The sequence below is a fragment of the Paroedura picta genome, chromosome 3 (assembly GCF_049243985.1).
Source record: "Paroedura picta isolate Pp20150507F chromosome 3, Ppicta_v3.0, whole genome shotgun sequence".
Lineage (NCBI taxonomy): Eukaryota > Metazoa > Chordata > Lepidosauria > Squamata > Gekkonidae > Paroedura > Paroedura picta.
The window spans coordinates 119,302,997-119,321,004 of record NC_135371.1 but is presented as its reverse complement, the minus strand read 5'-3'; the positions used below and the strand labels follow the sequence as shown (position 1 = coordinate 119,321,004).

The 18,008-nt window shown below is 40.2% G+C and overlaps 1 protein-coding gene across 3 annotated transcripts in view; it reads left to right on the top strand.

Moving 5' to 3' along the window:
* AKAP8L (A-kinase anchoring protein 8 like) overlaps positions 1 to 17,858 on the top strand; it is a 28,081-nt gene extending 10,223 nt beyond the window's left edge. Inside the window, exons 3-13 of one of the 3 annotated variants that reach the window (XM_077327450.1) lie at positions 2,385 to 2,625; positions 7,776 to 8,235; positions 8,800 to 8,917; positions 9,038 to 9,081; positions 9,818 to 9,872; positions 10,672 to 10,780; positions 11,898 to 12,042; positions 12,459 to 12,564; positions 13,088 to 13,218; positions 15,483 to 15,578; positions 16,681 to 17,858. In XM_077327450.1, coding sequence (XP_077183565.1) covers positions 2,385 to 2,625; positions 7,776 to 8,235; positions 8,800 to 8,917; positions 9,038 to 9,081; positions 9,818 to 9,872; positions 10,672 to 10,780; positions 11,898 to 12,042; positions 12,459 to 12,564; positions 13,088 to 13,218; positions 15,483 to 15,578; positions 16,681 to 17,025 — 1,850 coding nt within the window. In that variant the 3' untranslated portion in view covers positions 17,026 to 17,858. The remainder of the gene's footprint in view (positions 1 to 2,384; positions 2,626 to 7,775; positions 8,236 to 8,799; positions 8,918 to 9,037; positions 9,082 to 9,817; positions 9,873 to 10,671; positions 10,781 to 11,897; positions 12,043 to 12,458; positions 12,565 to 13,087; positions 13,219 to 15,482; positions 15,579 to 16,680) is intronic. The other 2 variants (XM_077327451.1, XM_077327452.1) reach the window with 2 other exon arrangements.
* The last annotated feature ends 150 nt before the right edge of the window (positions 17,859 to 18,008 follow it).

The window sequence follows — 18,008 nt, the reverse complement described above, 5'->3', positions numbered from 1 at the left end:
ACTCAGATCTTGTGTGGCTCCATCTGACCGTGTGGTATTTGAAAGGAATGGGCCCCTGAACTTTGGCTATTCCTTACTTATACTGTCATCGCTTCTAGGAAGATGACCTCAAGATACTTGTACAATACTACATGGGGGAAAAAACTTCTCAAGGTGGTGCCAGTGCAGTTATATCAAACCCCTTGATCCTGGCCTGGGTCACTGGTTGGCCCTTTCCTTAAGAGGGTGTTCATAAAAAAAACCCACAAAGGTCCATCATTGCCAGGTAGCAGCTGTCATCACAATCTTTATGTAACTGGCATCCCATAACTAGACATCCCCCATATCTTCTGTTTTCGCCATAGGATCATGCAGATCAACCCTACTGTAAATTATTTCTGCTCTTGCTAATCCTTCTTTTGAGCTAAGAGAGGTTTCCTCTAAAATGGCTGCACATGTGTTTTTGGCTAGAGGGGTGTTGAAACTAGGAGTCTTGTCATCCAGAAAAGGCCTTCATGTCTTCCACAAAGTCAAAGTCACTGGGACACCACTATTGGAAGTCACATTCCAAGATGTCCTCTTCCTCAGAGCTCGAACACAACTTTGGATACTCACCATGAAGGTTGCTTCAGCTCTGCGGTTAGGAGGGTATCTTTGTCCTGTCTGCTGCCCGTGAAAGAACAGTAGGATCATGATTTTGACCAATTCTGTATGATCAGGTTGCTGATGCCTGCTGGCTTTAATCCTTCTTTAACCCTACTCATATCTCTTCCCTGGCTATCACCTCTTATGTTTCTGACACTGACATCTATTCTGGTTGTTATTTTATTTCTGTTCTTTTCCTTTCTGTTCCTGAATCCATTAACTTATGAAATATCCTAACCTTGATAGGGTGACTTCCACCAGGGAGACAGGAAGTTAAAGAGTTTAGTCCTACCTCCCTGATCAGTTGGTGGGACTCATCCATTCCAAGTTGCCCTTCTAACTTCAGTTGGTGGGACTCATCCATTCCAAGTTGCCCTTCTAACTTCAGTGCAGAAGGAAGTGTCATGATGAATATCCCGGATTCCATTTCTATTGATTTCCCTGTCCTGTTGCAGCTCACTTACCTTGCTGAATTTCTATAGCAGACCCCAAGGAACACAAAGGGGACAAAGTGTGTGTGTGTGTGTGGGGGGGTCTGCAGTAGGAACAAGCAAATTGACAGAAATCACAATGTAGGAAGTCTTGAGAATTGCTTAGTTGGGTATAGGCCAGTATTTTTTGTTCTGGTCTACTGAAGCACATACTCCTATACTACATGGCAGAATTCATTTGACATGGTGTTCTTGGGAGTTTGCTGTTACCTATTTACATACTAAAACAGCTGAATAAGCAAAACGCTGGCCATGCTGACTGCCTCCCTTGGAATATTTCTGAAGAGAAGTGAATCAGCTCAAATGCCTGACAGTGTCATTACAGAAGGTAATGTGAATTGCCCATGCAGGCTGCTACCTTGGGCCTCTCTGACTTGGGCAGACCTGAAGGTAATGTTGTAGAATTATTTTTTTGTTTTTCATTGGTAAATGTGGGGTTGTCTTGAGGTTGGAACTCCATTGCACGGTGACTGAGAGATGGAATTGGGAAGAGGTAGTTGAAAGCAGCTGCTCTGGTAATACAATAGTTTTTTGTGTGGTAGCAGTGGTGTGAGTTTTCTAAGAAAGTTTAGTAATTCAAATTTTAAAAATGTAGATATTTCAGAAAGGTTAACAAAAGAAGGCAAATACACTGCAAACAAGCCTGGACTGTGTACAAGAGGTAGGGGTTGTCCATGCTTCGTTTTCCATATTTATAATGATCGATTTGCAGCTCAACACTCCTGACAGCCAAAGACAAAACGACTATACTTAACATATATGATACAGAAAATGTTCCATACGAACAATTTAGCAGCAGAAAAATGTCTGCCCCATGTCACTGTAAGTAAGTAAGGTTGTAAAAGTAAGGTTGGAATTATCAGGGAATGTCATATAGAAAAGTCAGCTGGAATAAATAGTGTACTGGTTTAAGAGACAGGGTTTTGGATTAAGAAGTTCCCAGTTTGAATTTTACCTTTATGTCTTCACCTCTTATGATCTTTAGATAAGCCATCCTCGTTTTAGATTCAATTGCATATCTGCAGTACAAGGGTGATAACACTGGCCTGACTTATAAAGGTTATATGAAGATTACAGCAAGATAATGTGCATGAAGCACTCTGACATTTTGAAGCACTATATAATTTAAATGTGATAGGACAGAAAATGTCTGTCCTAAGCCTGTTGGTGTTACTGCTGCATCTAAGAAAATGTATTAATTATGTGTTAGATGCTCATATATGACAATCTTTACTTATTGAAAAACTCAGTGGCTGCTTTTTATTTCAGGTTATGAAGACTATAGTTATGGATATGGATACGGTCAGGATAACTCTGGCAATTATGGGTACGGTATGGCCACTTCAAACTCTTGGGAAATGCCTAATTCAGATACAGACATGAACCTTAACGCTTCTACTGGTACCAGTTCTGATGGTGTAATAGCAAAATTTAACCAACGCTTAGATATGGTGTCTCATCTAGAAACTGACACGATGCAAGGAGGACATTATGGCTCAGGTGGAGACAGGTGAGTGTAGAAATAAAGGTGAAAAGGTTCAGTAATAGTTATAGATCAGGCTAGTCTGTGTTCTGAAGGGTGGGCTGATGAAATATTGTACCGTTGCCTTAGAGCTGCTCCTTTGGTTCGTGAACTAATGGTTCTGCTCTTCATATCCATGGTCTTGCTTGCAAGAGGAGACACTGGGAAAATGGAATGAGCTAGGTTGTATTTTTCCCCTTTCGAGTTTGAGGCTTGAAAATAAGGTGCTTGGATGTGCTTTTGGGCAAGGCAAGCTTGTTAAGTAATAGCTCATCGGTGAACTTTAATATAAAGCTGCAAAATAAGAATAGCTGTACTGTATTTTTGTAACTTTTAAAAATGGCTAGGAGCTTGATCCTGTGAATACAGTTCCAGTATTATGTAGCCAATGGAAATTCCTCTGGATTTTGTTATAAACAAAGTGGATTTTTAAAAATTCGCTTAGAATTGTACTGGTGTGTGCTTGTATATCTCTTGTCAAGTTCTTGCTCATATATAAGAGAGTACAGGTTTTCATTGGAGGAATAACTGTTGATTTATATTTTTGCTGTAGGGTTTAGACATATGACAGGTATTGAAGTAGTTGAAAAATAAGAAATAGCGGCTTCATGTTTAACTCTGATGTTTAAGAAAACTTAGATACTTCATAATTTATCAGAGTCCAGTAGCACACCTTGAATAAATCTTTGCTGGTCTTAAAGGTGCTACTGAACTCTGATTTTATTGTGCTACTTCAGACCAACACGGCTACTCATTTGAATCTGTTCATAATTTATATAGTTCTTTTTCTGAGGCCAGGAGGACATCTTGGTAGGTGTTTCCCATCTCTCCTTGAGGGAGGCAGGATAATTTGAACTTCCTATCTCCTGGAGGGGAATACCCTCCTTCCTCAGTCTTCTTCCTGCCTCAAGAGGGAGAGCAGTAAGACTAGGTGTCTCCTCTCTCTGTTCCTTTCTATTGTTAATTCTATTGCTAACTCTATTTCCAGTCTTTCATCTTAACTTATTCATCAAGGGTCTACCAACAGAATTTATAACACCTGGAAGGCCTTCATCTAACGGTACACAGGGAAAGAAATCAATTGCGTGTCTCCAAAAATCAACAGTGTCCTAGAGTTTCTGCAAGACTGCATCAAAGCGGGACTAAGAGCTGGTACTGTATGCCGGCAAATTGCAGTATTATCTACTGTTCTGTCCCTGAAAGATGGGATTCGCTCATCTTGCCCTCTATATATTTTCGTTTTCTAAAAGGAGCGTCTCTCTCTGAACCTCCACGGGTACATCATTTTCTGACATGGAAGAACCATACTGACAGCCTTAACCAAAGCTTCTCTTGAACTTATAGACTCTGTTCCCTTGACTCTCCTAAGTATGAAAGCTCTTTTTCTAGTTGCCATCACTTCAGCTAGAAGGGTTTTGTAGCTTGGGGCACTTTCTGTAGAACAAAACCTGTGTTTGTTTCACAAGGACAGGGTTGTCTTAAGGACTAATCCTTTATTTAGATCCAAGGCAGATTCCAGATTTCATTTATCACAGGAAATAAGTCTACCAACCTTCTTTTTTCAACCTACCTCACCTAAGGAAAGGTTATGGCACAAATTGGAAATTCACAGGGTGCTTAAATCGCACATCGAACACAGCAGAGTAGGAACTGCTCCCTATAGAGGAAATCCTTTCTCCAAGGCAGCTTTTAACATAAGTATTTGATATTGCACTGCAGAGGCCTATAAGGCCAAGGGAAAATCAGTCCCTTTGGGGATAACTGCTCACTTGCTTAGGAGCGCAGCAGCTAATGCAACTCTTGCTAAGAGAGCTTTGGTTGAGGAGTTTGGAAGGGCTGCTATGTAGTCCACTCCTCTGACCTTTGTCAGACACTATAAAGCTTATGCATCAGCTGCAGCAGACACTGCCTTTGGGCACAAGGTTCTGGAACATGTGATGGATTCTGACACGGCTTTGTTGTTAGGTGCAAAGTCGTGTCCAACCCATTGCGAACCCATGGACAGTGATCCTCCAGGTCTCCCTGTCCTCTACCATTCCCCGGAGTCCATTTAATTTTGCACCTAGTGCTTCAGTGACTCCATCCAGCCACCTCATTCTCTGTCGTCCCCTTCTTCTTTTGCCCTCGATCGCTCCCAGCATTAGGCTTTTCTCCAGGGAGTCCTTCCTTCTCATGAGGTGGCCAAAGTATTTGAGTTTCATCTTCAGGATCTGGCCTTCTAAGGTGCAGTCAGGGCTGATCTCCTCTAGGGCTGACTGGTTTGTTCGCCTTGCAGTCCAAGGGACTCGTAGGAGTCTTCTTCAGCACCAGATTTCAAAAGCCTCAATTCTTTGACCTTCCTTATGGTCCAACTTTTGCATCCATACATTGCAACTGGGAATACCATAGCCTCGACTAAACACACTTTTGTTGGCAGGGTGATGTCTCTGCTTTTTAGGATGCTGTCTAGATTTGCCATAGCTTTCCTCCCCAGGAGCAAGCATCTTTTCATTTTTTTGCTGCAGTCCCCATCTGCAGTGATCTTGGAGCCCAAGAAAATAAAATCTGTCACTATCTCAATTTCTTCCCCATCTATTTGCCAGGAATTGAGAGGGCCGGATGCCATGATCTTTGTTTTCTTGATGTTGAGTTTCAAGCCAACTTATGCACTCTCCTCCTTCACCCGCATCAACAGGCTCTTTAGTTCCTCTTCACTTTCTGCCATTAAACACGGCTTATCCACCCTTATAACGGGACCACTCTTGAAAATCCCACCAAGATGTTCTCCTGACCTCAGAGAGAGACTACCATTGATTGCTCATTGAAAAGGGTCCTTCTCTGAGGACTGGAGGACATCTTGTCCCTCCCTACATAACCAGAATCCATGCCATCTTCTTTTGTTTTTGTTTTTTAATGATAAAAGTGTGTAAGAGAGAGGGATGTATACTGACAGACCTGCTTAAGGTTTTATCCACCAGGTTAATGTTAAATTGGATTTTTTTTTGTGATGCTTACTGTCCCGGTACCTTCCTTCTACATTGAGAGTTTCCAAGTGTAGTTAATTAGCTCTTGGAGGTTTTCCAACTGAAGAAGGAGAGTGTTCCCCACCAGGAGACAGGAAGTTTGAATTGTCCTGCCCCAATCTAAAAGAGGTGGTAAACACCCACCAAGATGTCTTCCTGTCCTCAGAGAAGAAGGATTCTTCTCGGTAACCAGAGGTCGTTTAGAGTAGCTGAATTTAAGATTATATAGGCTGGCATTTGTTTTGTAGCTATATTCCTAGATTCAGGTGAACATAAGTTAGGTTGAAGAAGGATATGTGCATAAAATGTGTACCTGGAGACATTTATATATATGAAGTATATCAAGGGAACAGTATGTTAATCCTGATTTTCTTAATCTTGCACAGTTTAGTTAAATGGAAGCATAGTCCTGCAGTGACTGAATTATAATGTTCTGCTGGTATTTTTATATATTATAGGTTCATAGAGCTGCTTTAAAGAGCAGTATAGAGCAGTATTTAAATGTATTTTAGTCCAAAATAATTGCTTAGTTCATAGTTGTCACATTCATTCTGTTATGTAGTTGTCATAATAAGTAAAAGAGCAGACTAGAGAAACCTGTATATTATTATTTTGCTTTGAACCCGCTTCTGGTGATGTACTTCCTATGCAGTTATTTGAATAGCATCTTTTGTCTCATGAGGGAAGGTGAATTGTTGTAAGTAGTTGTGCCACAGTCCGCTAAAATCATATTTCTGCTTTTTGATCTTTTGTTCTCATTGGTAAAGAAGTGTTTAAGTATAAAGTTTAAGGTACTCTAAATGATTGGAAGATACTGACCCAGGTTACTAGTTGTGTCTAAGGCTGCAACAGCATTTATACTTTGAAGCCAGTGGGGTTTACATCTGAGAGAAAGTGCATAGAATTGGCTTGTAACCTTATAGTTTTCCCCTTTTTCAGTTCTGTCATACTAGGTGGATATTGGATAACCCTGCATTGTTCACCCTCACTTGAATTAAATGTGGTGAGACCAGGTGGGCATTGAAGATGGGAAGTAGCAGGATGCTGCAGTGAATTACTAGGAAAACATTGCCGAAGGCTGAACTGCAGCAGTGTAGTCTGCACTAATGATACATGGAATCATTTTGTCCTGATGCTTTTTAGAATAACATTTTCTGTTCTTAGTTAGCTTATAAAGTCTCCTCCTCAGCCATTGTTTCCTTTTAATGTCCTTGCTTTCAGATCCTTGATTCAAAGTATGTCTATTGGTTTTTGCACTGGTGTTCAGTGCTGGTTTATGACAAGCAAGTATGCCTTGTGTTGCTCAGTTCTGGCAGTTAAAACAGCAAGCAGTTGGGAATAATGTGCACTCTGGCCTTATCCACTGTCATCTCTGCATATTAATCAGCTCACAGGCTCCGTTGGAATCACTTTTCAAGTATTATGTGCGGAATTTAAACTCTAGGATTCCTCTGAATATTTTTGGAATAGTCTTATGAAATTGTGTTTCAGACTTACTTTTCATAGAAAAATTCTAGTGTCCCAGCCATTTATTATGGTGGGTTTTGGAGGTATCATTAAGTCTACTCATGCAGTGTTTTTTTCTGCATTGTGATAATCAGGCATAATGTCATGTATGAAGTACCTCCTTAATGTATAGCTAATCGTCTCTGCTTTTTTTCTTAAAGCACTTTCTCTGCTTCAACTCAGAATAGCTGAATAGGTGGGAGCTGACCATGAGCAATTGTGCACAGGAACCTCAGCTATCTAGCAGAGCTGACCACTGAAGGGGCTGGTGTGTGTATGACTCAGTAACAGGCAAAATCCAAAATTAGTCGTACCTGAAGGCATGTTTGTCATTGTCATTGTGATCCAAGTGCTTTGTTTTTTCTGTGATTAGTGCAAATTCGGTGTAGCTCTTAAATTAATGGTCTTTTCCCAATAATGGATTTAATGAGGGAGGAATTTATGTTGAGTTAAAACCCCTGGAGCTTTGTTTTGACCTAACTGAAATTAGAACAGTTCTGGGGTGATATGTGCTTGGTTTCAATTTTTTTTTTAATGTAACCTTTCTTTTGCCATTTCTTGGCAGTCTTTGTAACATAGTACTTTATATGCTACTGACTAGATTCCTTGCTTGCTGTACAACTCTTGCAGGTATGAAACCTATGAGTCCTATGACTCAAGGTCTTCACTGAACGACCGTGATCTGTACAGATCCGGCTACGATTACAGTGAGGCTGAACATGAAACCGACAATGCCTATGAAGGCCACTATGACAACTCCTATGGGAACCGCAGGGACCAGTACCACAACAGAGCACGTGACAACTTTGGCCATCGGGGTCAAAACTGGCCCAGAGACGGGCGAAATAACAGATCCATGGCAGCTCCATATTCTGGGCGCATGGGTGGACAATGGAATGACCCCCCAGCACCAATGGGAGGACGAGGCCATGGCCCCAATAGACCCCCATCCCTTTTCTCCCACAAACTTTTCCCTGAATACAATATGTTCCAGGGAATGCGAGGTTTCTCTGGCAACATGCGCTTTGGAGGAGGCAGCATGAAACAACGCATGAGGAGAAACTGGAAAATGTGGGACGCAGATTTTAAAGTAAGTACCTATGCAATCGTCTCCCACTTGATTTTGTCTCCTTCTAAAGGGCTCATTAAGGCGAAATGCAAAGGAATCTGATTTGGGGTGGGGTGGGAGGGTTAACACTGTTAATACTGTATTTTATTGTATTTTACTGTATTTTACTGTATAGTTTTATTCCTATGAATTGCTTTGAACTCATATCAGGAGGGATGGTATAGAAATAATTTGGCAATGGTATAGTAATTTGGATGGTATAGTAATAATTTGTGGTTTAGATTGCTTTGTTACTACTGCTGTTTTCCTTCACTATCTATGCCACTTGCTTGGTACTTTGCTGTTCTCTTGGACAATTGTTCTAGCACAGGGGTCTCCTGTAAGTAGCTCATCAGCTCCTGGTGGTTCACCAGCTGATGGAGAATAGTTTGAGTGTCCTTTAGAAGACCCAGGAAGATACATATCTGACACAGCATATTTTATTATACATAGATAGAAAACTTAAAATAATGTTGAATGTGAGTTGGTTAATGCACACAGTTGGTATTATGCACACAGATGAAAATGTTTTTTTTCTTTCCATAGAAAAAAAGAATAAAGACTGAGCCAGCTTCTAATAAGCGTAAACAAGCTAACAGCTCTGATGAACCGGACAGCAAAGCAGCAAAAACCGATGGCTCTGACAACTCAGACTCTGATAATGGTAAGTGAAGCCTGCACAGAGATACAACCTTCCTGTAATTCAACTTTCCCCCTTTACTACATCTAAGGCGGTAGATGCCTAAAGCACTACATTGTAAGTAATTGAATTTTATCTTTTCAGAAGAGGGACCTGAAGGAGAAGCTGCAGAGAAGTGTTCTAAAGCTGTGAGTCTGAATTTCTTACAGTATACTTTTACAGTTCATCTCACATGAAAAGATTAATTCCTGACTCCTACCTCATACCTGAGTTAATCGCTACTAGGAATGGGCAGCAACTTAAATTCATACATTTTTCATATTTCTGTGGCTCTGATTGGATTTGGAGCCTCCCAGAACTACTTTTAGGTTTAAAAAAACAAGGGACAACACTGTAGTTACAGTCAGTATAAACAATGGATCTGGCTGTGTTGTGTGTGATGTTCTTAGACGTGACTGTCAAGTGGGTATAGCCAAGCAATCCTACCATGCCTAAGTGATTTGTCAGATCCTTGATTCTATGTTGGATTAATAACAGAACATAGGACTTGCTCAGTATAGAAAAGAACAATAATCTTTCCATCAGAACAAAGACCCACTGTTTACATTTACTGCTTATCCAAATTCATAGTAGCCATTCTTAGGTTGCAACTGTGTTTTTTGTATGGTTTCTTAGAGTTTAAAAACACGAATGACTAAATTCTGAATCTAGGAGGATTAAATGTTTTATGCCTCACTGATACAGAGAAGCTCATTTGAAGATAAAGTTTGATAAGGTTCTGTATCTGCATTTAGTAACTGGTATTTTTGTATGTGTAGTTGCTGTTTCTGGGGTTCATATGATTATCTTGATAGCAACGCCACCTGATGTGAAATTTCACTGAAAACAATTGCAGGATTGTCAGTGTCTTTAATTGCCTTTTAGGAAGGAGAGGGAGAAGGTGGTGAAGATGAAGAAAGAAAAGGAGACTCTGAGAAGGGTAAGTCCAAATAACCGCATATAAAGACAGCCAGCATGGTGCAGTGGTTAGGAGTGGGGGCCTTTGATCTGGAGAATCAGGTTTGATTCCCCACTTCTCCACGTGCAGCCAGTTGGGTGATCTTGGGCCAGTCACAGTTCTCTTAGAGCTCTCTCAGCCTCACCTAGCTCACAGGGTGCCTGTTGTGGGTAGAGGATAGGAAGACAATAGTAAACCGCTTTGAGACTACTTTGGGTAGTGAAACGAACTGTGATGTAATAGCACTTTGATATGAAGTTGGCAGCCTGCTTAATTATGTTGGGACAGTTCTTGAACTGCATTTATTATTCTTTTGGTGGGGTAGGCTCCAGCTGCTTTGAAATAGCAGTTTTCCATACCAGTGTGGCAATCTATACCTCTAGCATGCATCGTAACATCACTTTCAAACCATTGAACTACTCTTTTGTCAGTTCCCAGAAACAGGACAATTGGCAATTGATTATATTGCATATAAAGATAATTGCTCTACGACATTTCTGAGTGCTGGACTCAAGCTCAAAGCTAGTCCAGCTGAAATTCAGGCTTTGCTCTTCATCTCATAACTGCAAGGATCCTGAAAAAGTAAATATTTATCTTATAGGAAAAGTCCACTTGATAAACATTCCATTCCATAAGCCTGAGAAACTCATTAGGTGACAGTTATGGTTTTATCTCTGATTAACCTCCAGGAAGCTCTTTCTTTTGTGTTTTGGCCTGAAAAGCAGGATTGGGAACATGGAAACTACTGTACTGAAAATGCACTGCTTTTTATTATATATAGGAGCCCTGACAATTCAGGAAGAGATCAGTCAAATCAAGCGCAAATTGCAAGCTGGCAAGAAAACTCAAGAGAGACAGAAAAAGAGATACCGTGATCGGATGGTAGAAAGGTAGGCATTTTCTCCAGATGACTGGAAATTTGCAGGTGCAGGAATCTGTAACCTTTTTGAGGCTGTGGACATCTCTTTAATTTTGAGAGCAGGTGGTAAGCAAATGGCTGCCTCTGGAGGCAGAGACAACCCCCAAATGGCTGCCTCCTGAGACAGAGCCAAATGGAATACTTCCCTCCTAACACGTCCAGAAAAGAAGGAAATCCAGAAGGGGAAACTGAACCTTATGTTGACTAAGGAATGCCGAGTTGCTAATCAGTCATCATCCCGTGGAAAAACCATTTATTTGAATGATGGCAGTCAATAACAAGCCCATTTTTACTCTCCACACCCCTTCTGAAAAGCTCAGCAGACACCAAGGGAGGTACTGGCGGGCATCATGGCTTCCACAGTGCCATGTTGGGCAACTCTGTACTAGTGGTTATAGCATGGGACTGGGATAATGTGTTATCCTCTTGTGTTGTCAAAGTGGAGTTCACTGTTTTTAACATTTCTCCCTATATAATATAGTGTTACCCAACTTGACAGTCTGCTGAAGGTTGAATTTTATTGTAGTTTCTAGAGTTGACATAGTAAGTACAATGCATTTTAAAAATCTGGACTGGTGCCACTCCAATTGTAAATATCACTGCAGAATTCCATATTGTTCAGCTTAGTTGAGTGTTGGATATGGGTGATAGTCTAACTAGTTTACTCATGCCAATCAGCTGTTCCACAATTTGTAAACAGGAGTCACAAGAATATAATATTGCTTAATACATTGTAGTTGATTTGGAGTGCAGCCACATATATGACCAAAAGTAAAGTAGATGCTTTTGAAAATCATCCTGCAGAAACAGGTCCTGCAACAAACCTTTGTATTAAAACAGGGTTACCATATTTTGTAAAGCAAAAACAAAGACATTTCCTGATTGACTACCTTTAACAAGTGATCACTATGACAAATCTCATTTTAAGCCCCCCTCCCACACACACACACTATTTAAACTGTAATCATTGCTACTACTTGGGAATATTCCAATCTTCCAGCCCCAAAAGAGGGAATTATCATAAGTTTTTATCAAATAAAGCCCCAAAGAAGATGGATACCAACATTTATCATTCTTTGTGCCTTAAGCAGGATTCAATTTGTGTGTTCATTGTGCAAATATCGTACATTCTATGAGGATGAGATGACCAATCATTTGGAGAGCAAGTTTCACAAGGAGCACTTTAAATTTGTTGGAACCAAGTTGCCCCAGCAGACAGCTGACTTCCTTCAGGTGGGCCTCTTTTGAGCAGTTGCCTTCTGTTTTCCCTTTGTTTTCTGACATCTGTAGCACTGAATTTGGAAATATTTCATGTAAACCAAAAAGAGTTTTGGGAATCAAATTTGATGGTGTCAGACTTCAGCGATCCTGACCTCACCATTTTTATTCTACATTACCTTTGCTTTCATTTATCTTTATGCTACCCATCCACCTCACAGTTTTGCTTTTAATTCTTAGGAAGAAGTGAGACTGATGGAACAGATTAGGCATGAAAATGTATTTCTTGGAGTGAGAGGGGGGGTAACTAAATGGTCAGAAAAACCTTCACTGTGGTCTAATCATTATATGTGTGCCATTTGACCAGTAAGATATGTTCTGCCTCCTCAACATTGCCTTCAGTATTTATAGTAAGGTCTTCTACAATGCAGGAATATGTAGCTAACAAGACAAAAAAAACGGAAGAACGTCGTAAAGCAATTGAAGATATTAATGCAGTTATACAACAGATCTATAAAGACCAAGATCTTACTCAGGGTATGTATTATTTTGTGACTGATGTATAGCTTTGTGTGTGAAGGCTGTTCTAAAAGTTAAGCAGTAAAGTATGTGAACTGAATTACAGCTCAGAGATCTGCTCCAGTTTCTTCCATAAGAATTTCCAGTGCACCAACGAAGACTTGCCAAAGATATTAGGAATCTACATTATACTGTCTTCTTTAGAAAGGCATTATGTTGATATGGCACCTTGGAAGCAATTGTAGCAGTGAATTTCTAAATAAGTAGTATGCTTTAATGGAGGTGGTGTTACATACAGATACAGACTTTGGTTTTAGAAAGTAGTATTCTTAGGTGTGCATGTAGGAGCATGCAGTAGGAGCTTCAGTTACTTTACATTTTTGTTCTATTCTTGCTATTCTGTTCATTCCATACAGTTGCAACCTAGTACAGAGAACTCTAGAGGCTGAGTACAGATAATTTGCCTGGTATGGGAAATATTGTTGCTTATGATAGAAAGCATATTCTACAGCAGAATGAGATTTTTCTAACCTTTTTTCAGATATAGGTATGGAACACTTTGTAAAAAAGGTGGAGGCTGCTCACTGTGTTGCATGTGACCTCTTCATTCCAATGCAGTATGGAATTATCCAAAAACATTTGAAGTCTCTGGATCATAACCACAACCGCAGAGTGAGTATTCATCTGCTAAGTACCAGAAACCCCATTGAGCAGTGTTGGTCAGTTGCTTCCTGCTTGTACTTTTCTTGTATTAGCAGCTTAAAAGGAATGATACCTGCTAAAATAACCAGCTAAGAAAGTATGTTTTCATTTAATATATGCAACATAGAGAGCTGGTGTGACTCTAAAATAGTTTAAGGACTGCCATATCATAGAATTAATTTATTTCCCTTTAGCCTTCCTCCTTAGATGGCTCTTGGTTTGGCTAGAATCTCGATTAAAGATTTCATTTATTCCTTTACGTGGTCACTGCAGTGCCATCTTCCTAGATATTCACTGCTCATATTGACCGAATTGACTTTCTTCTCAAAGTGAAAGAGGCGTAGAGAAGCATGCTAATGCCAAAGTCGTAGCCACCTTGAGCCTCTGCATCTCCTAGTTGACATTGCTGTTGCTATCACAATTTCTCATGGCATCTTGGGTTTCTCAAGCAACTTGATGTATTCTCTTAACTCCTTTTTGCCAGCAAAGTTTGTGAACATACAGACCTAAATTTATGGATGGGGATGAACTGAGGAAATTTGGCTTGCGGCTTACCAGGTTTGCAAACCACAAACACATTCACTTTAAGCAGCCAAACTAACAGGTTCAGTTTGTGGCCCAGTAGAACAGATCCTGTGCAAGCTAGAGAGACACCAAACTCAGATGAGATCTCCAGCTGCCTGTCCAAGTTTGATGAGGATTGGATTTACATATTCAGAGTTACCACCCATCAAAGAATTTCCCCCCAAGGATGTGCTTTCTGGGGAGGTATCTGTAATGTCCTTAGAAAACACTTTTCTGGAGGAACCTTCAATAACAGATTGTCATTTTGGAAGGCATAGGTTCAGGAGTTTATAGTATGGATTCTGTGCATGCTAGAGACAGGATCACCCCCAGATACGCTACAATGCCCTCCAAGTTTTGTCCCTTGGGTAAACATTTAGCTTGAGTGTAGACAGTGAGTCTGGAATTGCATCTGCTCGTGAACGTCTATGAACAGATGGGAAGTTCATATTGATTGACCTGCCACAAACTTCAATTTACAAACTGGTCAAAATTCATCCCCAATTTTAGTTTGTGAGCCAATTCATGTCCATTCCTACTCACAATTGCTGAAAGGTAGAGGGCTACTCTCAAAGCATTTTTTGGTGTTTTTACATTTAGTGTTTTTTGCAAACTGGAATTACCCTTAGATTTGTACAGAACTGTATCCTAGCTTCCCTTGTTTATTTTTTGTTTTGTACAGGGCAGGCACTCATACATGTTGAAATGATGATTTCTTTGTTCTGTAAATATTAAAACTTTTTCAAAAGTATTTGTATGCTTTTGTATTCAATTAATACTTTAATCAAGTATGTGATAATGCATGCACAATGAACTCAAATGTTTTAAATATTCTACATGGTGAGTTCTATTCTGATTGTATTGTCATTTAAGGCTGCCTTTATTATTTGTTTTTTAAATGGGTTGTATCTCAGTGACAGCAGCAGATTTTCCCAGGATTTCCTCTGACCCCAAGTTTATTGCTGGGGTTACATGAAGTAATAGCCTGATAGGTCAGGAAGGTTCAGTGGAGAGAGGGGAGGGTGCAAAAATGGTCCCCTCCCACCTCTTCTGTGAATGGAGCTCTGCTGATAGAAAAGTAAGAAGGGAGTGAGTTTGACTCCTTGTTCCTGCAACCTTTCCTCCAGACTTTCCTGGAGTCAGAAAGGACTGTTGGGGGATGAGGAAAGCTACAAAGTTGGGTCATTACTGAGCTGGCTCCAGCCCAATGTTTTGTTTGTCCTACTTCTCAGAGGGCAAAACCTGGAATGAGTTGTGCTAATGTAGCATAGAGTTCAGTGTCTCGCTGTCTTTTCTTGTATTAAGTATGTTCATTGTGTTTGTGGAAAATAGACCTTTATATTTAAACATTATAATATATCAGATATTGTAATTGTATGAGCTGAGTTATGCATAGTGCTTTTTATATTAAAGCAATAAAATTCCTTCAGTAAACAAGTATACCATATATTGCAGTTTTTCTTGAAATGTTCTTTATTTTGGGGAGAATAATATATCTTCCCCATTGACTTCAAAATTTCCAGAAGTTTTACATCTCTACTCCCTTGAGATGAGTCTGCTCTTAAGAGAAGATAGCACTGTATTATATATATATACATATATATACACATATTATATATATACATATATACATACATAGGCCATGACATCTCTGGATGTTTTTCTTCTAGGCTATGATGGAACAGTCCAAGAAATCATCATTAGTAGTTGCAAGAAGTATTCTTAACAATAAGCTCATCAGCAAGAAACTGGAACGATATCTCAAGGTAAAGTAATGCCTTTTTTTTTTGGCTATACCTTTTGAGGAAGAAGAAGAGGATTTGGTTTTATACTTCACTTTTCACTGCCCAAAGGGGTCTCAAAGTGGCTTACAATTGCCTTCCCTTCTCCCCACATCAGACACCATGTGAAGCAGGCGGGGCTGAGAGAGTTCTGACAGGCTTGCTCAGTCAGAACAATACTAACAGGACTGTTAAAAGCCTAAGGTCACCCAGCTGGCTGCATGTGGAAGAGCAGAGAATCAAACCCGGCTTGCCCAATTAGAAGCCGCCATTCTTAACTACTAGTCCAAGCTGGCTCTGGAGGTCACCCTGCTGTGGCAACATTCAGATAAAGAGACCATTTTTATTTGTGGCATCAGTAAGATAATAAAGAATAAGGTTTATCGGGAGGCATCAACCCAGAATTCCAAGCTATGGTTTGCAGAAGTTTAGTACGTTGTGTGATCTATTCTGATATCTACAATCCCATGCTGCAGTTTATTACATAGGTCCATTCTTCTTGGACATAGAGCTGACAGAATACAGAGAACATTCTCGCTGCTGGGAGACAGCGGGGAGTAGACAAGCTGGCAATTCTTACTGGTAGAAGTAACTGGTTTGTGCTACTGTCTTCTAGTTTGTTATAAGACCCTGAATTTCTCATTTTCTGAAAGAAACATTTGCTAACTAGGGAAAACCTGTTTGTGTCAACTTCAACACTAGAATAATTGGGGAAGGGTGATTTAGATGGGCTAGCCTCAATTTCTCTTTTGGTACCACTTTCTGAATTCCTTTCTGTTAGTTCCTGCTCTCTAACTCATAGCATGGAGGTTCTCACTGCATCTCCCAGTGCAAGTTCTCTTCTCTCCGCTCTACAGATTTCTCTGCACCCTATCCTCCACTTCCCCCATGTTTTGTTAGCCTCTACAATCCAAAGATCTCATATACATCTCTTTCAAGCTCCTGTTAGCACAATACTTGGGACAAATTATTTTCATAGGCTATACTATTAATTGTTCTCAACCAGCCATTTGCATGCAATTCTTTGCAATGCAAGGAGTGAATATGTCTTAACAGTGGATGCTCTTTGGCTCTATCATGTTTGCAGGGTGAGAATCCTTTCACAGATGACCCAGAAGAGAAAGAGGAACATGAGGAAGGTGAGGCAGGAACTAGTGGGAACATGGAGGAAGGAGCACCTGAAGGTGAAGGAAACAAGGCTGATGAGGAAACCAAAGGGGGAGACAATCTGAATGAAGAAAATCCAGTTGAAGAAAGTGGTGCAGAAAATAAGGGTGAAGAAGAAGAAGGGGTAGGAGAAGAATCGGGACAGATGGAGGACTGGAACTTGAACACGTCCCAGGAAGCCCCTGCTGCTGAGCAGGAGCAAGAATCTGAGGAAGAAAGAAAAGGAATTATACCTTCAGAGGAGCTGGAACCACCTGATGAGTGAATGTTCAAAGAAGGCTGACACTGGAGATTCTGCATTAAAACTTTTAAAACCATAACTGTATTTGTGACACTACATGGCACGCGGCTTTTGGTTCTCATTGACTACATCTTCACCTAGTTACAGCACTTAAAAGCCTTTATCTGTAAAGTGTTTTGGAAATTAGCTTTTTTAAATCAGACCTTCATTGTATTAGCTAGGTTTTGTGCAGTACAATTTCTAGGTGGCTTTGTGCTAGGAAGATATCTCCCCACCCTTTTTTGAGTAAATAAAACCAAACTGTGTTATTCTGCTTGTTCTATGCTACAACCCTAGGGAATAAGTGTCCCCTAATCTTCTCCTTCCCCGCCCCTAATTTTGTATATAGTTGAAAAAAATCTTTTGTTTCCTATTCATTTTTTGCCTAGAAACATCGAAGGCAGAATTCTGAGTTTTAAATTCTGTGCAGTCAGAATAACTTCCATGCAGCTGTAGCATTCTTCTCTTCTACCTTTACCTTTTTACTTTTAGTATTCAACAAATACCTGGAGTCAGCACAATAGTTCTGCAGTGCTCTTTTAAAAGAGTAAATAGTTCTAGTGGCTAGAGAGAAAGCACTATTTTAGGCCTTCTTAATGTGTGTGGGGTTCTAAAAGCAGCAGCAAGGTGTTGGATGTATAGAAGGGAGGGCTGCAGCCTGGTACACTCTTCAAAGGCATTGTTCCTTCTAAAGTTTTGCCCTGACTTTGTTCAGAGGCATAAAGGTTGCTGTTCTATAAATGAAGGCTGTGGTAGTCTGTATGAAATCTACTGATGGAGAGTGTTACAGAAACATTAAATATTCCCTTAACAATGGAGCTCTTTGGCAGTTGTCTTATTCTGAAGCTTCCTACAATTCATGCTTTTGGAGTCCAATTCTGTTGCACTGTTCAGTTCTAGATTCTAATTGAACTGAACCTGGGTATGATAGGCCAACTGCAGCCCTTGTCTCCCTGCCATGGACTCAC